This window comes from Pan paniscus, chromosome 20 (assembly GCF_029289425.2).
Source record: "Pan paniscus chromosome 20, NHGRI_mPanPan1-v2.0_pri, whole genome shotgun sequence".
NCBI classification, from domain to species: Eukaryota; Metazoa; Chordata; class Mammalia; order Primates; family Hominidae; genus Pan; species Pan paniscus.
The window spans coordinates 4,743,626-4,768,528 of NC_073269.2; the positions used below are offsets into that span (position 1 = coordinate 4,743,626).

The 24,903-nt window shown below is 54.9% G+C and overlaps 1 protein-coding gene across 2 annotated transcripts in view; it reads right to left on the reverse strand.

The window, feature by feature from the left end:
- SHC2 (SHC adaptor protein 2) overlaps positions 1–24,903 on the reverse strand; it is a 64,393-nt gene that overhangs the window by 20,071 nt on the left and 19,419 nt on the right. For both annotated transcript variants that reach the window (XM_034950974.3, XM_034950973.3), the window contains exons 2-8: positions 21,579–21,649; positions 19,646–19,706; positions 19,395–19,514; positions 16,872–16,925; positions 16,621–16,672; positions 16,406–16,532; positions 14,949–15,105 (exon numbers count right to left, since the gene is read on the reverse strand). In XM_034950974.3, the coding sequence (XP_034806865.1) occupies positions 14,949–15,105; positions 16,406–16,532; positions 16,621–16,672; positions 16,872–16,925; positions 19,395–19,514; positions 19,646–19,706; positions 21,579–21,649 (642 nt within the window). The remainder of the gene's footprint in view (positions 1–14,948; positions 15,106–16,405; positions 16,533–16,620; positions 16,673–16,871; positions 16,926–19,394; positions 19,515–19,645; positions 19,707–21,578; positions 21,650–24,903) is intronic.

Consider the following 24,903-nt stretch of genomic DNA (forward strand, 5'->3'; position numbering starts at 1 on the left):
GGTAGATAGATGGCGCTTCATCGTGAGTGAGTTCGTGAGTGAGAGATAGAGGAGGCCGGGCAGATGGCGCTTCATCGTGAGTGAGATCGTGAGTGAGAGATAGAGGAGGCCGGGCAGATAGACGGCGCTTCATCGTGAGATCGTGAGTGAGAGATAGAGAAGGCCGGGCAGATGGCGCTTCATCGTGAGTGAGACTGTGAGTGAGAGATAGAGGAGGCCGGGCAGATAGATGGCGCTTCATCGTGAGTGAGACCGTGAGTCAGAGATAGAGGAGGCCGGGCAGATAGATGGCGCTTCATCGTGAGTGAGACTGTGAGTGAGAGATAGAGGAGGCCGGGCAGATAGATGGCGCTTCATCGTGAGTGAGACTGTGAGTGAGAGATAGAGGAGGCCGGGTAGATAGATGGCGCTTCATCGTGAGTGAGACTGTGAGTGAGAGATAGAGGAGGCCGGGCAGATAGATGGCGCTTCATCGTGAGTGAGATCGTGAGTGAGAGAGATACAGGTGGCCGGGCAGATGGCGCTTCATCGTGAGTGAGACTGTGACTGAGAGATAGAGGAGGCCGGGCAGATAGATGGCGCTTCATCGTGAGTGAGACCGTGAGTGAGAGATAGAGGAGGCCGGGCAGATAGATGTCGCTTCATCGTGAGTGAGACTGTGAGTGAGAGAGGAGGCCGGGCAGATAGATGGCGCTTCATCGTGAGTGAGACTGTGAGTGAGAGATAGAGGAGGCCGGGCAGATAGATGGCGCTTCATCGTGAGTGAGATCGTGAGTGAGAGATAGAGGAGGCCGGGCAGATAGATGGCGCTTCATCGTGAGTGAGATCGTGAGTGAGAGATAGAGGAGGCCGGGCAGATAGATGGCGCTTCATCGTGAGTGAGATCGTGAGTGAGAGATAGAGGAGGCCGGGCAGATAGATGCCGCTTCATCGTGAGTGAGACTGTGAGTGAGAGATAGAGGACGCCGGGCAGATAGATGGCGCTTCATCGTGAGTGAGACTGTGAGTGAGAGATAGAGGAGCCCGGGCAGATAGATGGCGCTTCATCGTGAGTGAGATCGTGAGTGAGAGACAGAGGAGGCCGGGCAGATAGATGGCGCTTCATCGTGAGTGAGATCGTGAGTGAGAGACAGAGGAGGCCGGGCAGATGGCGCTTCATCGTGAGTGAGACCGTGAGTGAGAGATAGAGGAGGCCGGGCAGATAGATGGCGCTTCATCGTGAGTGAGATCGTGAGTGAGAGATAGAGGAGGCCGGGCAGATAGATGGCGCTTCATCGTGAGTGAGATCGTGAGTGAGAGACAGAGGAGGCCGGGCAGATAGATGGCGCTTCATCGTGAGTGAGATCGTGAGTGAGAGATAGAGGAGGCCGGGCAGATGGCGCTTCATCGTGAGTGAGATCGTGAGTGAGAGATAGAGGAGGCCGGGCAGATAGATGGCGCTTCATCGTGAGTGAGATCGTGAGTGAGAGATAGAGGAGGCCGGGCAGATAGATGACGCTTCATCGTGAGTGAGATCGTGAGTGAGAGATAGAGGAGGCCGGGCAGATAGGTGGCGCTTCATCGTGAGTGAGATCATGAGTGAGAGATAGAGGACGCCGGGCAGATAGATGGCGCTTCATCGTGAGTGAGATCGTGAGTGAGAGATAGAGGACGCCGGGCAGATAGATGGCGCTTCATCGTGAGACTGTGAGAGATAGAGGAGGCCGGGCAGATGGCGCTTCATCGTGAGTGAGACTGTGAGTGAGAGATAGAGGAGGCCGGGCAGATAGATGGCGCTTCATCGTGAGTGAGACCGTGAGTGAGAGATAGAGGAGGCCGGGCAGATAGATGGCGCTTCATCGTGAGTGAGATCGTGAGTGAGAGATAGAGGAGGCCGGGCAGATAGATGGCGCTTCATCGTGAGTGAGACTGTGAGTGAGAGATAGAGGAGGCCGGGCAGATAGATGGCGCTTCATCGTGAGTGAGATCGTGAGTGAGAGACACCGGGCAGATAGATGGCGCTTCATCGTGAGTGAGAACGTGAGTGAGAGATAGAGGAGGCCGGGCAGATAGATGGCGCTTCATCGTGAGTGAGAGTGTGAGTGAGAGATAGAGGAGGCCGGGCAGATAGATGGCGCTTCATCGTGAGTGAGACTGTGAGTGAGAGACAGAGGAGGCCGGGCAGATAGATGGCGCTTCATCGTGAGTGAGACCGTGAGTGAGAGATAGAGGAGGCCGGGCAGATAGATGGCGCTTCATCGTGAGTGAGACCGTGAGTGAGAGATAGAGGAGGCCGGGCAGATAGATGGCGCTTCATCGTGAGTGAGACTGTGAGTGAGAGATAGAGGAGGCCGGGCAGATAGATGGCACTTCATCGTGAGTGAGACTGTGAGTGAGAGATAGAGGAGGCCGGGCAGATAGATGGCGCTTCATCGTGAGTGAGACTGTGAGTGAGAGATAGAGGAGGCCGGGCAGATAGATGGCGCTTCATCGTGAGTGAGACTGTGAGTGAGAGATAGAGGAGGCCGGGCAGATAGATGGTACTTCATCGTGAGTGAGATCGTGAGTGAGAGATAGAGGAGGCCGGGCAGATGGCGCTTCATCGTGAGTGAGACTGTGAGTGAGAGATAGAGGAGGCCGGGCAGATAGATGGCGCTTCATCGTGAGTGAGATCGTGAGTGAGAGATAGAGGAGGCCGGGCAGATAGATGGCGCTTCATCGTGAGTGTGATCGTGAGTGAGAGATAGAGGAGGCCGGGCAGATAGATGGCACTTCATCGTGAGTGAGACTGTGAGTGAGAGATAGAGGAGGCCGGGCAGATGGCGCTTCATCGTGGGTGAGATCGTGAGTGAGAGATAGAGGAGGCCGGGCAGATAGATGGCGCTTCATCGTGAGTGAGATCGTGAGTGAGAGAGATAGAGGAGGCCGGGCAGATAGATGGCGCTTCATCGTGAGTGAGACTGTGAGTGAGAGATAGAGGAGGCCGGGCAGATAGATGGCGCTTCATCGTGAGTGAGACTGTGAGTGAGAGACAGAGGACGCCAGGCAGACAGATGGCGCTTCATCGTGAGTGAGACTGTGAGTGAGAGAGATAGAGGAGGCCGGGCAGATAGATGGCGCTTCATCGTGAGTGAGACTGTGAGTGAGAGATAGAGGAGGCCGGGCAGATAGATGGCGCTTCATCGTGAGTGAGACTGTGAGTGAGAGACAGAGGAGGCCAGGCAGATGGCGCTTCATCGTGAGTGAGATCGTGAGTGAGAGATAGAGGAGGCCGGGCAGATAGATGGCGCTTCATCGTGAGTGAGACTGTGAGTGAGAGACAGAGGAGGCCGGGCAGATGGCGCTTCATCGTGAGTGAGATCGTGAGTGAGAGATAGAGGAGGCCGGGCAGATAGATGGCGCTTCATCGTGAGTGAGATCGTGAGTGAGAGATAGAGGAGGCCGGGCAGATAGATGGCGCTTCATCGTGAGTGAGACTGTGAGTGAGAGATAGAGGAGGCCGGGCAGATAGATGGCGCTTCATCGTGAGTGAGACTGTGACTGAGAGATAGAGGAGGCCGGGCAGATAGATGGCGCTTCATCGTGAGTGAGATCGTGAGTGAGAGATAGAGGAGGCCGGGCAGATAGATGGCGCTTCATCGTGAGTGAGACTGTGAGTGAGAGATAGAGGAGGCCGGGCAGATAGGTGGCGCTTCATCGTGAGTGAGACCGTGAGTGAGAGACAGAGGAGGCCGGGCAGATAGATGGCGCTTCATCGTGAGTGAGACTGTGAGTGAGAGATAGAGGAGGCCGGGCAGATAGATGGCGCTTCATCGTGAGTGAAATCGTGAGTGAGAGATAGAGGAGGCCGGGCAGATGGCGCTTCATCGTGAGTGAGACTGTGAGTGAGAGATAGAGGAGGCCGGGCAGATAGATGGCGCTTCATCGTGAGTGAGACTGTGAGTGAGAGATAGAGGTGGCTGGCCAGATAGATGGCGCTTCGTGAGTGAGATCGTGAGTGAGAGATTGAGGAGGCCGGGCAGATAGATGGCGCTTCATCGTGAGTGAGACCGTGAGTGAGAGATAGAGGAGGCCGGGCAGATAGATGGCGCTTCATCGTGAGTGAGACTGTGAGTGAGAGATAGAGGAGGCCGGGCAGATAGATGGCGCTTCATCGTGAGTGAGACTGTGAGTGAGAGACAGAGGAGGCCGGGCAGATAGATGGTGCTTCATCGTGAGTGAGATCGTGAGTGAGAGACAGAGGAGGCCGGGCAGATAGATGGCGCTTCATCGTGAGTGAGACTGTGAGTGAGAGATAGAGGAGGCCGGGCAGATAGATGGCGCTTCATCGTGAGTGAGATCGTGAGTGAGAGACAGAGGAGGCCGGGCAGATAGATGGCGCTTCATCGTGAGTGAGATCGTGAGTGAGAGATAGAGGAGGCCGGGCAGATAGATGGCGCTTCATCGTGAGTGAGATCGTGAGTGAGAGATAAAGGAGGCCGGGCAGATAGATGGCGCTTCATCATGAGTGAGATCGTGAGTGAGAGATAGAGGAGGCCGGGCAGATAGATGGCGCTTCATCGTGAGTGAGATCGTGAGTGAGAGATAGAGGAGGCCGGGCAGATAGATGGCACTTCATCGTGAGTGAGCCTGTGAGTGAGAGATAGAGGAGGCCGGGCAGATAGATGGCGCTTCATCGTGAGTGAGATCGTGAGTGAGAGATAGAGGAGGCCGGGCAGATAGTTGGTGCTTCATCGTGAGTGAGACTGTGAGTGAGAGATAGAGGACGCCGGGCAGATAGATGGCGCTTCATCGTGAGTGAGACTGTGAGTGAGAGATAGAGGAGGCCGGGCAGATAGATGGCGCTTCATCGTGAGTGAGATCGTGAGTGAGAGATAGAGGAGGCCGGGCAGATGGCGCTTCATCGTGAGTGAGACTGTGAGTGAGAGATAGAGGAGGCCGGGCAGATAGATGGTGCTTCATCGTGAGTGAGATCGTGAGTGAGAGATAGAGGTGGCCGGGCAGATGGCGCTTCATCGTGAGTGAGATCGTGAGTGAGAGATAGAGGAGGCCGGGCAGATAGATGGCGCTTCATCGTGAGTGAGATCGTGAGTGAGAGATAAAGGAGGCCGGGCAGATAGATGGCGCTTCATCGTGAGTGAGATCGTGAGTGAGAGATAGAGGAGGCCGGGCAGATAGATGGCGCTTCATCATGAGTGAGATCGTGAGTGAGAGATAGAGGAGGCCGGGCAGATGGCGCTTCATCGTGAGTGAGACTGTGAGTGAGAGATAGAGGAGGCCGGGCAGATAGATGGCGCTTCATCGTGAGTGAGACTGTGAGTGAGAGACAGAGGAGGCCGGGCAGATGGCGCTTCATCGTGAGTGAGACTGTGAGTGAGAGATAGAGGAGGCCGGGCAGATAGATGGCGCTTCATCGTGAGTGAGACCGTGAGTGAGAGATAGAGGAGGCCGGGCAGATGGCGCTTCATCGTGAGTGAAATCGTGAGTGAGAGACAGAGGAGGCCGGGCAGATAGATGGCGCTTCATCGTGAGTGAGACCGTGAGTGAGAGATAGAGGAGGCCGGGCAGATGGCGCTTCATCGTGAGTGAGACTGTGAGTGAGAGATAGAGGACGCCGGGCAGAGAGATGGCGCTTCATCGTGAGTGAGACTGTGAGTGAGAGATAGAGGAGGCCGGGCAGATAGATGGCGCTTCATCGTGAGTGAGACTGTGAGTGAGAGACAGAGGAGGCCGGGCAGATAGATGGCGCTTCATCGTGAGTGAGACTGTGAGTGAGAGATAGAGGATGCCGGGCAGATAGATGGCGCTTCATCGTGAGTGAGATCGTGAGTGAGAGATAGAGGAGGCCGGGCAGATAGATGGCGCTTCATCGTGAGTGAGACTGTGAGTGAGAGATAGAGGAGGCCGGGCAGATAGATGGTGCTTCATCGTGAGTGAGATCGTGAGTGAGAGATAGAGGTGGCCGGGCAGATGGCGCTTCATCGTGAGTGAAATCGTGAGTGAGAGACAGAGGAGGCCGGGCAGATAGATGGCGCTTCATCGTGAGTGAGACCGTGAGTGAGAGATAGAGGAGGCCGGGCAGATGGCGCTTCATTGTGAGTGAGACCGTGAGTGAGAGACAGAGGACGCCGGGCAGATAGATGGCGCTTCATCGTGAGTGAGACTGTGAGTGAGAGATAGAGGACGCCGGGCAGATAGATGGCGCTTCATCGTGAGTGAGACTGTGAGTGAGAGATAGAGGAGGCCGGGCAGATAGATGGCGCTTCATCGTGAGTGAGATCGTGAGTGAGAGATAGAGGAGGCCGGGCAGATAGATGGCGCTTCATCGTGAGGGAGACTGTGAGTGAGAGATAGAGGAGGCCGGGCAGATAGATGGCGCTTCATCGTGAGTGAGATCGTGAGTGAGAGATAGAGGAGGCCGGGCAGATAGATGGCGCTTCATCATGAGTGAGACCGTGAGTGAGAGACAGAGGACGCCGGCCAGATAGATGGCGCTTCATCGTGAGTGAGACTGTGAGTGAGAGATAGAGGAGGCCGGGCAGATAGATGGCGCTTCATCGTGAGTGAGACTGTGAGTGAGAGATAGAGGAGGCCGGGCAGATAGATGGCGCTTCATCGTGAGTGAGACCGTGAGTGAGAGATTGAGGAGGCCGGGCAGATAGATGGCGCTTCATCGTGAGTGAGATCGTGAGTGAGAGATAGAGGAGGCCGGGCAGATAGATGGCGCTTCATCATGAGTGAGACCGTGAGTGAGAGACAGAGGACGCCGGCCAGATAGATGGCGCTTCATCGTGAGTGAGACTGTGAGTGAGAGATAGAGGAGGCCGGGCAGATAGATGGCGCTTCATCGTGAGTGAGACTGTGAGTGAGAGATAGAGGAGGCCGGGCAGATAGATGGCGCTTCATCGTGAGTGAGACCGTGAGTGAGAGATAGAGGAGGCCGGGCAGATGGCGCTTCATCGTGAGTGAGATCGTGAGTGAGAGACAGAGGAGGCCGGGCAGATAGATGGCGCTTCATCGTGAGTGAGATCGTGAGTGAGAGAGATAGAGGAGGCCGGGCAGATAGATGGCGCTTCATCGTGAGTGAGATCGTGAGTGAGAGATAGAGGAGGCCGGGCAGATAGATGGCGCTTCATCGTGAGTGAGATCGTGAGTGAGAGAGATAGAGGAGGCCGGGCAGATAGATGGCGCTTCATCGTGAGGGAGACTGTGAGTGAGAGATAGAGGAGGCCGGGCAGATAGATGGCGCTTCATCGTGAGTGAGATCGTGAGTGAGAGATAGAGGAGGCCGGGCAGATAGATGGCGCTTCATCGTGAGTGAGATCGTGAGTGAGAGATAGAGGAGGCCGGGCAGATAGATGGCGCTTCATCGTGAGTGAGACTGTGAGTGAGAGATAGAGGAGGCCGGGCAGATAGATGGCGCTTCATCGTGAGTGAGATCGTGAGTGAGAGATAGAGGAGGCCGGGCAGATAGATGGCGCTTCATCGTGAGTGAGATCGTGAGTGAGAGATAGAGGAGGCCGGGCAGATGGCGCTTCATCGTGAGTGAGACTGTGAGTGAGAGATAGAGGAGGCCGGGCAGATAGATGGCGCTTCATCGTGAGTGAGACCGTGAGTGAGAGACAGAGGAGGCCGGGCAGATAGATGGCGCTTCATCGTGAGACTGTGAGAGATAGAGGAGGCCGGGCAGATAGATGGCGCTTCATCGTGAGTGAGATCGTGAGTGAGAGATAGAGGAGGCCGGGCAGATAGATGGCGCTTCATCGTGAGTGAGATCGTGAGTGAGAGATAGAGGAGGCCGGGCAGATGGCGCTTCATTTTCAGTGAGACTGTGAGTGAGAGAGAGAGGAGGCCGGGCAGATAGATGGCGCTTCATCGTGAGTGAGACTGTGAGTGAGAGACAGAGGAGGCCGGGCAGATAGATGGCGCTTCATCGTGAGTGAGACTGTGAGTGAGAGACAGAGGAGGCCGGGCAGATAGATGGCGCTTCATCGTGAGTGAGACTGTGAGTGAGAGATAGAGGATGCCAGGCAGATAGATGGCGCTTCATCGTGAGTGAGATCGTGAGTGAGAGATAGAGGAGGCCGGGCAGATAGATGGCGCTTCATCGTGAGTGAGACTGTGAGTGAGAGATAGAGGAGGCCGGGCAGATAGATGGTGCTTCATCGTGAGTGAGATCGTGAGTGAGAGATAGAGGTGGCCGGGCAGATGGCGCTTCATCGTGAGTGAGATCGTGAGTGGGAGAGATAGAGGAGGCCGGGCAGATAGATGGCGCTTCATCGTGAGTGAGATCGTGAGTGAGAGATAGAGGAGGCCGGGCAGATGGCGCTTCATCATGAGTGAGATCGTGAGTGAGAGATAGAGGAGGCCGGGCAGATAGATGGCGCTTCATCGTGAGTGAGACTGTGAGTGAGAGATAGAGGAGGCCGGGCAGATAGATGGCGCTTCATCGTGAGTGAGACCGTGAGTGAGAGATAGAGGAGGCCGGGCAGATAGATGGCGCTTCATCGTGAGTGAGATCGTGAGTGAGAGATAGAGGAGGCCGGGCAGATGGCACTTCATAGTGAGTGAGACCGTGAGTGAGAGATAGAGGAGGCCGGGCAGATAGATGGCGCTTCATCGTGAGTGAGATCGTGAGTGAGAGACAGAGGAGGCCGGGCAGATAGATGGCGCTTCATCGTGGGTGAGATCGTGAGTGAGATCGTGAGTGAGAGATAGAGGAGGCCGGGCAGATAGATGACGCTTCATCGTGAGTGAGATCGTGAGTGAGAGATAGAGGAGGCCGGGCAGATAGATGGCGCTTCATCGTGAGTGAGATCGTGAGTGAGAGATAGAGGAGGCCGGGCAGATAGTTGGTGCTTCATCGTGAGTGAGACTGTGAGTGAGAGACAGAGGAGGCCGGGTAGATAGATGGCACTTCATCGTGAGTGAGACTGTGAGTGAGAGACGAGGCCGGGCAGATAGATGGTGCTTCATCGTGAGTGAGATTGTGAGTGAGAGAGGAGGCCGGGCAGATACACGGCGCCCCATTGTGAGCCTGTGATTGAGTGAGTGAGTGAGATCCTGAGTGAGATCATGAGTGAGTGAGATCATGAGTGAGTGAGTGAGATCGTGACTGAGATCATGAGTGAGTGAGTGAGATCATGAGTGAGTGAGAGATTGTGAGTGAGTGAGATCATGAGTGAGATCGTGACTGAGGTCATGAGTCTGTGAGTGAGATCATGAGTGAGTGAGATCATGAGTGAGTGAGCGAGATCGTGAGTGAGATCATGAGTTTGAGTGAGATCGTGAGTCTGTGAGTGAGATAGTGAGACTGAGTGAGATCATGAGTCTGTGAGATAGTGAGCAAGTGAGTGAGATCGTGAGTCTGTGAGTGAGTGAAATCATGAGTGAGATCGTGAGCCTGTGAGATTGTGAGATCGTGAGTCTGTGAGTGAGTGAGTGAAATCATGAGTGAGTGAGATCATGAGTGAGTCTGTGAGATCGTGAGATCGTCAGCCTGTGAGTGAATGAAATCGTGAGTGAGATCGTGAGTCTGTGAGTGAGATCATGAGTGAGCGAAATCGTGAGTGAGATCGTGAGTCTGAGTGAGTGAGTGAGATTGTGAGAGATCGTGAGTAAGATCGTGAGTAAAATCGTGAGTCTATGAGATCGTGAGTGAGATCATGAGTGAGATCGTGAGTCTGTGAGTGAGATCGTGAGTCTGTGAGTGAGATCGTAAGTGGAATCGTGAGATCGTGAGTCTGTGAGATCGTGAGTGAAATCGTGAGTTCTATCGTGAGTGAGTGAAATCGTGAGTGATATCATGAGTGAGATCGTGAGTGAGATCATGAGTCAGTGAGATCATGAGATCATGAATAAGTGAGATTGTGAGTGAGATCGTGAGTGAGTCTGTGAGTGAGATCATGAGTGAGCGAAATCGTGAGTGAGTGAGATCGTGAGTCTGTGAGTGAGTGAGTCTGTGAGTGAGATTGTGAGAGATCGTGAGTAAGAGCGTGAGTAAAATCGTGAGTCTATGAGATCATGAGTGAGATCGTGAGTGAGATCGTAAGTGGAATAGTGAGCGTGAGTCTGTGAGATCGTGAGTGAAATCGTGAGTTCTATCGTGAGTGAGTGATATCATGAGTGATATCATGAGTGAGATCGTGAGTGAGATCATGAGTCAGTGAGATCATGAGATCATGAATAAGTGAGATTGTGAGTGAGATCGTGAGTGAGTCTGTGAGTGAGATCATGAGTGAGCGAAATCGTGAGTGAGTGAGATCGTGAGTCTGTGAGTGAGTGAGTCTGTGAGTGAGATTGTGAGAGATCGTGAGTAACAGCGTGAGTAAAATCGTGAGTCTATGAGATCGTGAGTGAGATCATGAGTGAGATCGTGAGTGAGTCTGTGAGTGAGATCGTAAGTGGAATCGTGAGATCGTGAGTCTGTGAGATCGTGAGTGAAATCGTGAGTTATATCGTGAGTGAAATCGTGAGTGATATGAGTGAGATCGTGAGTGAGATCATGAGTCAGTGAGATCGTGAGATCATGAGTCAGTGAGATCATGAGATCATGAATGAGTGAGATCGTGAGATCATGAGTGAGTCTGTGAGTGAGTGAGATCATGAGGCAGTGAGTGAGGGAGTCTGTGAGATCGTGAGTCTGTGAGTGAGATCGTGAGTGACTGAGTCTGTGAGATCATGAGTGAATCTGTGAGATCGTGAGTCTGTGAGTGAGATCGTGAGTGACTGAGTCTGTGAGATCATGAGTGAATCTGTGAGATCGTGAGTGAGATCGTGAGTCTGTGAGACTGTGAGTCTGTGAGTGAGTGAAATCGTGAGATCGATCGTGAGCGAGATCATGAGTCTGTGAGTGAAATCATGAGATCGTGAGTCTTGTGAGTGAGATCATGAGTCAGTGAGTGAGTGAAATCGTGAGTGAGATCATGAGTGGGATCCTGAGTTTGTGAGTGAGTGAAATCGTGAGTGAGATCGGGAGTGAGTCTGTGAGTGAGATCGTGAGTGAGATCGTGAGTGAGTGAGTCTGTGAGTGAGATTGTGAGAGATCGTGAGTCAGATTGTGAGTCTGTGAGACTGTGAGTGAGATCGTGAGTGAGATTGTGAGTGAGTGAGTCTGTGAGTGAGATTGTGAGAGATCGTGAGTCAGATCGTGAGTCTGTGAGACTGAGATCGTGAGTCTGAGTGAGTGAAATCGTGAGTAAGTGAGATTCTGAGTGAGATAGTGAGGGAGTCTGAGATTGTGAGTAAGTGAAATCATAAGTGAGATCGTGAGTCTGTGAGATCGTGAGATCGTGAGTGATATCGTGAGATCGTGAGTCTGTGAGATTGTGAGATCGTGAGTGAATGATATTGTGAGATCATGAGTGAGTGAGATAGTCTGTGAGATAGTGAGTGAGTGAGATTGTGAGTCTGTGAGATCGTGAGTGAGATCACGAGTGAGTGAGATCGTGAGTGATTGAGATCGTGAGTCTGTGAGTGAGATCGTGAGACTGTGAGATTGTGAGTGAGATCGTGAGTGAATGAGACTGTGAGATCATGAGTGAGTGAGATCGTGAGTCTGAGTGAGATCATGAGTGAGTGAGATCGTGAGTGAGATCGTGAGATTGTGAGTGAGATCGTGAATGAGATCGTGAGATTGTGAGTGAGATCGTGAGTCTGTGAGATTGTGAGATCATGAGTGAATGAGACCGTGAGATCATGAGTCTGTGAGTGAGATCATGAGTGAGTGAGATCGTGAGTGAGGTGAGTGAGATCGTGAGTCTGTGAGATTGTGAGTCTGTGAGTGAGTGAGATCATGAGATTGTGAGTCTGTGAGATCGTGAGTGAGATCGTGAGTCTGTGAGATCGTGAGTGAGTCTGTGAATGAGATCGTGAGATCGTGAGTGAGATCGGGAGTGAGTCTGTAAGTGAGATCATGAGATCATGAGTGAGATCGGGAGTGAGTCTGTAAGTGAGATCATGAGATCATGAGTGAGATCGGGAGTGAGTCTGTAAGTGAGATCATGAGTGAGATCGTGAGTGAGATCGGGAGTTAGTGAGTCTGTGAGTGAGATCATGAGATCATAAATGAGATCGTGAGTGAGAGAGATCGTGAGTGAAATCGTGAGTGAGATTATGAGTGAGATCGTGAGTGAATGAGATCGTGAGTCTGTGAGACAGATCGTGAGTGAGATCATGAGTGAATGAGATCGTGAGATCATGAGATCGTGAGATCGTGAGTGAGATCGTGAGTCTGTGAGTGAGTGAGATTGTGAGTCTGTGAGTGAGATCGTGAATGAGATCATCAGTGAGTGAGATCGTGAGTCAGATCGTGAGATAGTGAGATCGTGAGTCAGGTGAGTGAGTGAGATCATGAGTGAGGTGAGTGAGTGAGATCGTGAGTCTGTGAGTGAGATCGTGAGTCTGTGAGATGGTGAGTGAGATCGTGAGTCTGAGTGAGTGAGATCGTGAGTGAGTCAGTGAGTGAGATCATGAGATCGTGAGTTAGTGAGTCTGTGAGTGAAATCGTGAGTTAGTGAGTCTGTGAGTGAGATCATGAGATTGTGAGATCATGAGTGAGATCGTGAGTTAGTGAGTCTGTGACTGAGATCGTGAGTGAGATCGTATGTGAATGAGTGAGATCGTGAGTTAGATCATGAGTGAAATCGTGAGAGACTGTGAGTGAGATCGTGAGTGAATGAGATCGTGAGTGAGATCGTTTGAGTCTGTGAGATTGTGAGTGAGATCGTTAGTGAATGATATTGTGAGATTATGAGGGAGTGAGATAGTGAGTGAGTCTGTGAGATCGTGAGTGAGATTGTGAGTCTGTGAGATCATGAGTGAGATCGTGAGTGAGATCATGAGTGAGATCGTGAGTGAGATCGTGAGTGAGATCGTGAGTGATGGAGGTCGTGAGTCTGTGAGTGAATGAGATTGTGAGTGAGTCCGTGAGTGAGATTGTGAGATCATGAGTCTGTGAGTGTGAGCGTGAGATCGTGAGTCTGAGTGAGATGGTGAGTGAGATCGTGAGTGAGATCATGAGTGAGTGACATCGTGAGTCAGATCGTGAGATAGTGAGATCGTGAGTGATGTGAGTGAGATCGTGAGATCGTGAGATGAGATCATGAATGAGGTGAGTGAGTGAGATCATGAGGTGAGTGAGATCGTGAGATTTTGAGTCTGTGAGTGAGATCGTGAGTGAGATCGTGAGTCTGTGAGATCATGAGTGAGATCGTGAGATCATGAGTGAGATCGTGATTGAGATGGTGAGTCTGTGAGTGAATGAGATCGTGATTGAGATGGTGAGTCTGAGTGAATGAGATTGTGAGATTGTGCGTCTGTGAGATCGTGAGTGAGATCATGAGTGCGTGAGATTGTGGGATTGTGAGTATGTGAGGGAGTGAGACCGTGAGATCGTGAGTGAGATCGTGAGTCTGTGAGATCATGAGTGAGATAGTGAGTGAGATCATAAGTCTGTGAGATAGTGAGATCGTGAGTGAGATTGTGAGATCGTGAGATCATGAGTCTGAGATCGTAAGTGAGATGAGATCATGAGTGAGGTGAGTGAGTGAGATCATGAGGTGAGTGAGATCGTAAGTGAGATGAGATCATGAGTGAGGTGAGTGAGTGAGATCATGAGGTGAGTGAGATCGTAAGTGAGATGAGATCATGAGTGAGGTGAGTGAGTGAGATCATGAGGTGAGTGAGATCGTGAGATTTTGAGTCTGTGAGTGAGATCGTGAGTCTGTGAGATCATGAGTGAGATCGTGAGTGAGATCATGAGTGAGATCGTGATTGAGATGGTGAGTCTGTGAGTGAATGAGATCGTGATTGAGATGGTGAGTCTGAGTGAATGAGATTGTGAGATTGTGCGTCTGTGAGATCGTGAGTGAGATCATGAGTGCGTGAGATTGTGGGATTGTGAGTATGTGAGGGAGTGAGACCGTGAGATCGTGAGTGAGATCGTGAGTCTGTGAGATCATGAGTGAGATAGTGAGTGAGATCATAAGTCTGTGAGATAGTGAGATCGTGAGTGAGATTGTGAGATCGTGAGATCATGAGTCTGAGATCGTAAGTGAGATGAGATCATGAGTGAGGTGAGTGAGTGAGATCATGAGGTGAGTGAGATCGTAAGTGAGATGAGATCATGAGTGAGGTGAGTGAGTGAGATCATGAGGTGAGTGAGATCGTAAGTGAGATGAGATCATGAGTGAGGTGAGTGAGTGAGATCATGAGGTGAGTGAGATCGTGAGATTTTGAGTCTGTGAGTGAGATCGTGAGTCTGTGAGATCATGAGTGAGATCGTGAGTGAGATCATGAGTGAGATCGTGATTGAGATGGTGAGTCTGTGAGTGAATGAGATCGTGATTGAGATGGTGAGTCTGAGTGAATGAGATTGTGAGATTGTGTGTCTGTGAGATCGTGAGTGAGATCATGAGTCTGTGAGACCATGAGTGAGATAGTGAGTGAGATCATAAGTCTGTGAGATAGTGAGTGAGATTGTGAGATCGTGAGATCATGAGTCTGAGATCGTGAGTGAGATTGTCAGATCATGAGTCAGTGAGATCGTGAGATTGTGAGTGAGATCATGAGTGAAATCGTGACTGAGATCGTGAGATCCTGAGTCTGTGAGTGAGTGAATGAGATCGTGAGTCAGTGAGATCGTGAGTGAGATCGTGAGTGAGATCATGAGTGAGTGAGTCTGTGAGTGAATGAGATCGTGAGTCTGAGTGAGTGAGATTGTGAGTGGGATCATAAGTGAGTCTGTGAGTGAGTGAGTGAGTCTGAGTGAGTGAGATCGTGAGTGAGTCTGAGTGAGTGAGATTGGGAGTGGGATCATAAGTGAGTCTGTGAGTGAGTGAGTGAGTCTGAGTGAGAGACCTTCCTCTAGGATCGAGGAGAACAGGAGCAGAAAGAAGAGCTGGAGGTAGGTCCAGGGAACCAGCAGCTGGGGCATCCCTGTCCCCATCCCCCCGAGGGCAGAGGCTGACCTGGTCGAGGGCCGTGAGGGCGCAGGGCTGTGTCAGGGCCAGCCTGGAGTCCACTAGCCCGCCCAGCGGCGGCTCCTTCCCCGGGATGCTGTTGTAGTAATTGTGCTCCAAAGAGTCCTCCTCGTCCCCCCAGGCCGACTCCTCCGGCCCCGCCAGCCTGGGGGACAGACAACAACGGCCATGGCACAGGCAGGGCCCAAGGGGGCTAAAGCCTTATGGCTTGAGCTTCTGGGGGAGCAGGAAATATCTGAGTTCGAATCCCAGCCCCCCACCTGTCACTGAGGGTTCCTACCAGGAAACGCTTCTAGAGCCAGTGACCAGGCCCACTACTTCCTCATCTATAAAATGGAATGTTGCACACATTTCCGAGCTGTGGCACAAAAGGCAGGTCGTTGGCAAACCCAGTCTCCACTCCTTTCTGCCCACCTCCGGCCCCGCCCGGCAGCAGAGGGCATGAGCCAAGTTTATACCCAGAACCAGGACATCACCGGTCAGGGTGGCAACTCTCTGGGATCAAAGCGCCCCCGCCCTCTGGCCCCGATGGCACTGGCAGGAATTGATCCTGCAGGTGCTCCTCAGCAAGCACGGCCCCGAGAGCCAGAGGGGTGCACCCCACCTGGCCCACAGTCGCTGCTGGGATAAATTATGAAGCAGCCTACGGAAGGCAGAGGCAGCTCTGGAGGCAGGCGAGGAGCCCGTCTCAGCTTCGGAGCGTGCTGAGCAACGTGCATCAAGCACGCTGTCCCCGTGCACAAAGGGGTGAGTGTGAGCAGGCGTGCGATGCCGCCTCCCTCGTGACCAGCAGGCTGGGAGCTCATGCACCTGCACCTGCCCTCCCACCATTGGAGGAAGCTGACTTTCTAATGACGAATAGAGACTTAAATAGCTCCTTCTCCAAGGCCAGCTGGCAAACCCCAGCCCAGGGCCAAATCCAGCTCACCGCCTAGATCTGTGTGGCCCACGAGCTAAGAATGGGCTTTCAACCTTTAAATTACCAAAGTTAAGTGTTTGAGAAAACATCTAGAGAATCATATTTTGCAACACGTGACATTCACACTTCAATGTCTATAAAAAACGTGTTACCAGCACACAGACACGCTCCCCCCTTTACACATCTTCTGCGGCGAGACGGAGGCCGTTTTCTGCCCTTTGCGGGAGCCGGCCGCGCGTCTGGAGGAGGGATATTGGTTGTAGCAGCAGGGCTGACAGCCTCAGGCACACCGGGGAGTCAGCTTGCTTAGTCCTCCCCAATCCTGGGGGGCAGGCGGGGAGGCGTTTACTCGGGTGTTAACAGCCGAGGAAACAGGATCCTCTGGCTGAGCCATATTCTCACGGGACAGGGAGGGAGGGACAAGGGGCAGGACGGAGGCTGAGGCCTGCAGGAGGTGGAGCAGGCTCTGCACCTGGGCAGGTCACTGGGGGTGTCCCCAGGGCACGGGGGAGGCAGCTCTGGTTACCTTTCTGGGGGCAGCGCCACCTTGGGTGGGCTGTGCAGGTACTGCTTGAAGCGCAGCTCGAAAGCTTGGCCCACGGTGCTGATGATGCTCTGTGCCAGGCCCTCACAGCACTCCAGGATGTGGCAGGCTGCGGGCACGTTGGTCATGCAGCCTCCGAGCCACACGGCCGTGCCCCCCAGCCACGGGACCCCCACCGGCCTCCCCGGGGGCCTCACCTCTCTGGTTGATGGGGTCCTTGGCGACGTAGGCCACGTAATCCGTCATGTCCTGGGGGCGGGGAGGGGCCAGCTGGACCTGCCTGGGCCCCCCACCGGGATTCCCAGCCGCCCACCCCAGCAATACAGAGAGATGGGGCAGTGGATGTGGGCACAGGGTACGTTAGGCGGGCTCTGGGGAAGGATGAGAGGGTCTCGCGGCCGGAGGGGGGGCGGCAGGGCTGCAGGTCCACCCCCATCCCTGGCCTCACCGTGTCTCCGCCTGACGCGAAGGAGATGGACGGCATGTGGTGGTTGGCGATGACCTGTGGCGGCAGGAGGCACACGCGGTCATGGGGGCCCCGCTTCGAGGGCAGGGGGCCCGGCAGATGGACCAGGACCACAGCGAAGAGTGGGGCAGGGGCAGGGATGTGGGGATGGAGACGTCTCCTGGACAGGCACCCACTGCAGCCGGGTCCTGGGTCAGCCTGGACGACCGAGGCTGGGATGTGGAGTCCCCAGCAAGGATGGGACTAGGGCCCTAAGGGATGTGTGGGGTCCGCAGGAGGTCACACGGGAATGTGTGTGAGAGGACAAACCTCCCCCACTGTAACACTTCACACATGTACCTGCCCAGACGCTCACACACACACACACCCCAAGCCCCACACACATGCACACACACACACACACCCGAAGCAGCCACGGGAGGGACGGCCCCACACTCCTGACTCCCTTGTCCACGTGCAAGGGCACCTGTGACTGCATTTGCATGCTCATCTGCATGCTCATTTGCATGCTTATCTGCATGCTCATTTGTATGCTTGTTTGCCTACTGATCTGCATGCTTGTTTGCGAGCTCATCTGCATGCTCGTTTGCATGCTCATCTACGTGCTCGTTTGCGTGGTCATCTGCGTGCTTGTTTGCGTGCTCATCTGCATGCTCATCTGCGTGCTTGTTTGCGTGCTCGTCTGCGGGCTCGTTTGTGTGTTCGTTTGCGTGCTCGTCTACGTGCTCGTTTGCGTGCTCGTCTGCGTGCTCATCTGCATGCTAATCTACGTGCTCGTTTGCGTGCTCGTCTACATGCTCGTTTGCGTGCTCATCTGCGTGCTCATCTGCATGCTCATCTACGTGCTCGTTTGCGTGCTCATCTACGTGCTCGTTTGCGTGCTCATCTGCGTGCTCGTCTGCGTGCTCATCTGCGTGCTCATCTACGTGCTCGTCTGCGTGCTCATCTACGTGCTCGTTTGCGTGCTCATCTGCGTGCTCATCTGCATGCTCATCTACGTGCTCGTTTGCGTGGTCATCTGCGTGCTCGTTTGCGTGCTCGTTTGCATGCTCATCTGCTTGCTTGTTTGCATGCTCGTCTGCGTGCTTGTTTGCGAGCTCATCTGCTTGTTTGCATGTTCATCTGTGTGCTTGTTTGTGTGCTCGTCTGCATGCTTGTTTGCATGCTCATTTCCATGCTCATTTGCATGGTCCTGCTTCATTTGCTTCCCATCACTCAAATCCCTCTAGGCCCCAGTAAGTCCCCGATACCAGCCACGTCCTGAGTCCTCCCTACAGAACATCCACTTCTCAGCCCCCATAGGGACCCTCGAGGCTCTCCCCTTGCCAACCCCGGCCCAGCCAGGAGGGTCTGCTTGGAGCCTCAGTATCCTGTCCATATAGTGGTCAGGGGTCCATGCCTCGCAGGGTGGGGGCAGAGATGGAAATTGCGTGGAAATGGCCCTCAGTCACCCCCCGCCAGCTCCATCCTTCTCTAGCCTCCTCCCTGGAGCCCCAGCTGCCCCTCACCGCCACCTGCCACCACCACACCAGCTCAGAGACACTGTCTCACCCCAAACTCCTCACGATGATCCATGCTAACTTCTCCAACAAGGCGATGCCTCCTCTTTCAGCCACACCTCCCCTGAGATTCCCCTCCTCACCACCTCCCAGAGCCCTCCAGGAAGTCTCTTCTAGCACCCAGAGCCCAGCACATGCTCAGGACACCCCTCACCTGGCCTCACAATGCTTCCTAAAATCTATTATTTCCTTCATTTCTGCAATTATAGTTTTTTGGTTTTTTGGTTTTTTGAGACAGAGTCTCACTCTGTTGCCCAGGCTGGAGTACAGTGGTGCAATCTTGGCTCACTGCAACCTCCACTCCCAGGTTCAAGCAATTCTCCTGCCTCAGCCTCCCAAGTAGCTGGGATTACAGGCGCCCACCACCACGCCCGGCTAATCTTTGTATTTTTTGTAGAGTCAGCCATGTTGGCCAGGCTGGTCTCGAACTCCTGACCTCAAGTGATCTGCCCACCCCTCAGCCTCCCAAAGTGCTGGGGTTACAGGCATGAGCCACCGAACCTGGCCTCACAGTGCTGGGGTTACAGGCGTGAGCCACCAAGCCCGAGCCTGGTCTGCAATTATACTTTTGTTGTTTGTTTCCACCTGAGGACTGATAGCCAGGGTTTATCCCCGCCCCTCCCCAGGCACTGTGGATGTTGAGACGGACCACTTTCTGGGGTGGGGCATCCTGGCCCCTGCAGGGTGCTGAGCAGCGTCCCTGCCCCCACCCACTCCATGCCAGGAGCACCCCTGTATCGGGACGGCTCGCCCAGGTGGGAGCCCCTGAGTTGAGCCCCGTGAGGGCAGTGGCTGCACCCCCAGCTCCTGCTCAGCGGGGCCTCGGCTCGTCTTTCCGGATAAACGCCACCTGCTGCCCGCCCCCAGCACCCCGCCTGGCTTTGCCTCCTAGGACTCCTGGCCCCTCTGGGGGTCTGGGGACGCCAGGCGAAGAGGGCAGACCCACCTGGCGCGTGGCAGGCACAGAGAGGCTGAGGCCATCAGTGGAGATGTGGATGGAGATGCTCATGCCGGCAAAGCGAAGGTTGCTCTTGCCCAGGACGGACGCCAGGGCCTTGTTGGGGGCCTGAGTTGGGGGCGGAGCACAGCGAGGGCAGCTGTCGGTGGGGGCCGTCGAAGGGTCCCAGGATGGCCACAGCGTCCCCACAGCCCCCGACTGCCCCACCAGCCCCACGAGAGACCACAAGCCTCACTCACCTTTTTCTTCCAGGATCCCCGGACGCCAGGCACGGCCTCATGGAGCCGGTTGATGGCTTCCCTGGGGTTGGGAGGAGGGGGCTTAGAGAGTGTGGTGGGGGCGGCCATGGAGGGAGCTGGGGAGGAAGGGGTCAGAGAGGGTGGGGGTCTGGGGAGGGGGCAGGAGCTCAGAGAAGGGCGAGAGAGAGGGGAGAGGAAGGCAGAGAGGGAGGGGTGGGAGAGGATCAGGGGGCCTAAAGTGGGCAGGGAGGGGGCCGGGGAACCTGGGGGAGGAGTGCCCCGCAGGAAAGGTGCAGCTTGGGCACCAGCCCACTCCACGTGCGTCCTTGCATCCGGCAGAGGCCCGGCCCCCAGCTCTGGCCCCTCTACCACCCTCTTTCCCAGGGACCAGTGTGTCCCTGGCCTCGGCCCACAAGGAAGGCTCGGCGTCAGATGTGGGGGTTGGACCAGCGAGCAGGAGGCCCCGAGCCTGACGCCGGGTCCCCTGTCGAGATCCTGTCTGCAGCGCTGGAGGAGAGACCTCGGCTCTGGAGGGCCCCTGAGTGGTGGCAGGAGCTGACCCCAAACAAGAGCGCCTCAGACCACTGGTCCCCAGGAGAGGTTAGAAGTCTACAGGGTCCTGAAGGGGCCTCGGAAATGTCGGCATCACGTGGAGAAACCAGATCCCCCACCCAGGGCGTGTGGGAATTTTCACAGCACGGCCGCTGTGGAAAACAGCCTGGGGGCTCCTCAAAAGGTTAAAAATTGGCCAGATGCAGCGGCTCCTGCCTGTCATCCCAGCACTGTGGGCCTGACACAAACAAATGCCATGCAGGCGCGGCGGCCCCCACCTGTCATCCCAACACTTGGGGAGGCTGAGGCGGGTAGATCACCTGAGGTCAGGGGTTCGAGACCGGTCTGACCAACATGGAGAAACCCTGTCTCTACTAAAAACATAAAAACTAGCTGGGTGTGGTGGTGGGCGCCTGTAGTCCCAGCTACTGGGGAGGCTGAGGCAAGAGAAATGCTTGAACCCAGGAGACAGAGGTTGCAGTGAGCCAACACGGTGTCACTGCACTCCAGCCTGGGCGACAGAGTGAGACTCCATCTCAAAAAAAAAAGAAAAGAAAAGAAAAGGAGCAAGGCTCTGACCCAGGCCACAGCACGGACACACCTCGGGAACACCATGCTCAGTGAGAGACGCCCATCACACGAGGCCACGCAGCATGTGATCCCATTTGTATGAAATGTCCAGGACAGGCCGATCCACAGAGACGGGGAGGGGATGCGTGGGTGCCGGGGCTGGGGAGGGGACGGGGAGTGGCTGTGATGGGGACGGGGTGTTTTGGTGGGGTAATGAGAATGTTCGGAACTAGACAGTGGTGGTCATGTGACTCTGTGAAGAGCCTAAAGTCTCAAATTGTACATTATATCTCACATACGCACGTGTAAACTGTCTCACATGGTTTTTTTAAGTCTATACGAATGGAATCAACCAGTTTTCACAGAAAAAAAGGGTGTCGCTCTCTTCCCTGCTTAAGCCCTGGCCATATCCACCAGCCCCTGTGATTCCTTTCCAGACACCCCATAGCATCCCAAGGTCACCGTGTGGAAAACAGAGGAGGGACACGGAGACGCCACTGGGCCCCGGTCCCAGAGGGAACCCGCCAGGCCCTGCACCCCACGCCGTGCGGGGACTTGCCCAGCACCCTGTGAGCAACCGGCGTGTTCTTTCCATCTTAGAGGATCGAGGTCTGCAGGGCACGGTGACCGACACCTGGCGTGGGGACAGGGCGGAGACGTGGCGTGAAGTGGGAGGGAGCGGGGGGCACCGAGGCTGCGTCCTGGGACCCCAGCGCGGCTGTCGGAGAGCCTATCGCTGCCGCCCTCTGGTGCTGCCGCCCTCCAGCGCGTCACTCGGCCCTACGCAGCCAGGGCAGGGTTGGAGGCTCACCTGGTCACCTGCGTGCGCGTGTTAAAGTCCAGGGAGCGCATGGAGCGGAGAACCTCGATGCAGCCCATGTACTGAGGGGAGAGAACAGGGGTCAGATGCCATCGGAACCCCCGCAGTGGAGCCACGTCCCTTTTCCCAGCAGCCCTTCGCCGCCTCCACCACCCCTGGGGTCGAGCCCTTTCCTCTGTCCCTGGTGGCTCTGGGGCCTTCGTGCCTCCCCGACCTCAAGGCCCAGCCTCGACGCTGTCCCGCGAGCCGCCCCCTCTGACTCCAGGCATGTTTTTCTCTGTTGCTGTTTCTCGGGAGCCTGGTGGTTCCCCCAGACGCTCTATGGTGCTTGTTCATTTAACCGTCTTGCCCTCGTGGGTCTCTTTCTGTTCCGCCAGCACCGAAGCCGAGGAGCGTGGGGATGGTGCGATCCTGAGCACTTCCCTATCTCCAGCGCCCAGTTCAGGGTCTGGCAAACAGTGGGGCAGACGTCCAGGGCAGCCACAGATGCACACACTGCTGGCCTCGCCCTCCACAGGAAGTTTGCGGGCTTCTGGCCCAGACAGCTGTTTCCATGAAAAGGGAATTCACCATCTCAATGACTGATGATACTGAGGGACGAGAGGGGCAGAGGTGTCCCACCGAGTCCCTGACCTGCTTCAGTGCCGTAAAGGGTGGGGGAACAGGGCCAGGAGGCGAAGGCCACGGCGTCCTTCCAACGTTGGCCCTTGCTGGAGGGAGGGTAAGGGGCACAGCCCACGTCATCTCTATGAAATGTCCTACAGAGGCAGCAAGAGGATGTGTGGGTGCCAGGGGCCAGGGAATGAAGGCTGACACGAACAGGTTTCCTACTGGGGTCATGAGAAGTTCTGGAATTAGACAGAAGGGGCGGTGGCACGATATTATGAATGTACGAAATGCTACTGAACTGTGAAAAATGCAACATGCAAAATGATGAATAACGTTATGTGAAGTCCACCTCAGTTTCTTTAAATGATCAACACGCAAACACTTTGACCCTGCAGCTCCATTTTTAGGACTTTACCCCACAGATACATCAGCCTGAGGGCTTCTGAGGTGTGTACAGGTCACTGTGTGGGCCGGCCCAGGCTCTGCCCCTCTCCACGGCTCCATGTACCTGGAGCAGGGAGAGCAAGGAGCAGAGACAGATGTGAGAATGCAGGCAGGAAGCAGAGGCCACAGGACCTGGGCTGTGATGACGGGCAGGGGCTCATCCTGGGCCAGCTGGGGAGCCAGGGAGCACTTAAGCAGGGCATGGACTAAGCAGCCTCACCTCATGTTGAATGGATGCATGATGGGTGGATGGACTGACAGAAAGATGGCAGGTGGATGGATGAATGAAAGAATGGATGGAAGATGAATAGATGGGTGGGTGAGTGGGTGAATGGATGGATGATGGGTGAGTGGATGATGGATAGATGGGTAGATGGATGGACAGGCAGATGGACAATGAATGGATGGGTGGGTGGATGGATGGAGGGTGGATGGATGGATAGGTGGGTGGGTAGATGAGTGGATGGGTGGGTGGATGGATGGACGGATGGATGGGTGGGTGGATGGATGGATGGATGGACGGGTGGGTGGATGGATGGGTGGGTGGGTGGATGGATGGACAGATGGATGGATGGACGGGTGGGTGGATGGATGGGTGGGTGGATGGATGGACAGATGGATGGATGGACGGGTGGGTGGATGGATGGGTGGGTGGGTGGATGGATGGATGGGTGGGTGGATGAGTGGTTGGGTGGATGGATGGGTGGATGGATGGACGGATGGCTGGATGGATGGGTGGGTGGATGGACGGGTGGGTGGATGAGTGGATGGGTGGATGGATGGATGGATGGGTGGGTGGATGGGTGGATGGATGGGTGGGTGGATGGGTGGATGGGTGGACAGATGGATGGGTGGGTGGATAGATGAGTGGATGGGTGGATGGATGGGTGGGTGGATGAATGGATGGATGGACGGGTGGGTGGATGGGTGGATGGATGGATGCGTGGGTGGGTGGATGGATGGATGGGTGGGTGGATGAATGGATGGATGGGTGGGTGGATGAGTGAATGGGTGGGTGGATGGATGGAGGGTGGATGGATGGACAGATGGGTGGTTGGATGGGTGGACAGATGGGTAGATGGGTGGGTGGATGAATGGATGGATGGATGGGTGGGTAGATGAGTGCATGGGTGGATGGGTGGGTAGATGAGTGGATGGGTGAATGGATGGACAGATGGATAGTTGGATGGGTGGACAGATGGATGGATGGGTGGGTGGATGAATAGGTGCATGGATGGGTGGGTGGATGAGTGGATGGGTGGATGGATGGACGGATGGATGGATGGGTGGATGGATGTGTAGGTGGATGGGTGGATGGACGGATGGATGGATGGGTGGGTGGATGAATGGATGGATGGACGGGTGAGTGGATGGGTGGATGGATGGACAGATGGATGGTTGGATGGGTGGACAGATGGGTGGATTGGTGGGTGGATGAATGGATGGATGGATGGGTGGGTGGATGAGTAGATGGATGAATGGATGAACAGATGAATGGACTCTAGGCATGTAGTAGACAGGTCAGACCCTAAAGGAATTAGCCATGGTCCCTGTCCCTAGCACTGGATTCTCCCACTGAGGAGGCAGCTTTGGTGGGATGCTGGCTGCTCAATGGCTGTCTTCTCTCAGGCAGAGCATGTGCCTCTGGGATGATGTCTGTGCCAGTGTCTGGCGCTGCAGGGCCATAGGGTGAGGGATTCTCATTCCCTTACCTGCCCCCTTGTTAACACATAGCCCACTCCGGTTGTGCGGCTGAAACCCTGAACTGTGTGGTCCATGGGTCCCGTTGTGGGGACACCAGCCTGGTGCACGGGGGAGGTGGGGGGCAAACCCTCTGTGGCCCACGGCAGCTCACGAGAGGAAATGCAATATCCTATTCGGTTGAGAACAGGGACTGCAAACTCAGATGCCTACAGCCTGCAGGATCAGCCAGGTAAACACACGAGGTAGGGTGCAATGCAGTAGCGATACCGACATCTCGCTAACTCAGGGTGCTTGTCACGTGTAAGTCTCTGCTGCAGACACACTGTGCACAGGGTCCTTTAATCCACTGCATGCAGATCCGGTAACGACACCGACACCTCGCTAACTCAGGGCGCTTGTCACGTGTAAGTCTCTGCTGCGGACACTGTGCACAGGGTCCTTTAATCCACTGCACACAGATCCGGTAATGACACCGACACCTGGCTAACTCAGGGCGCCTGTCACGTGTGAGGCTCTGCTGTGGACACACTGTGCACAGGGTCCTTTAATCCACTGCACG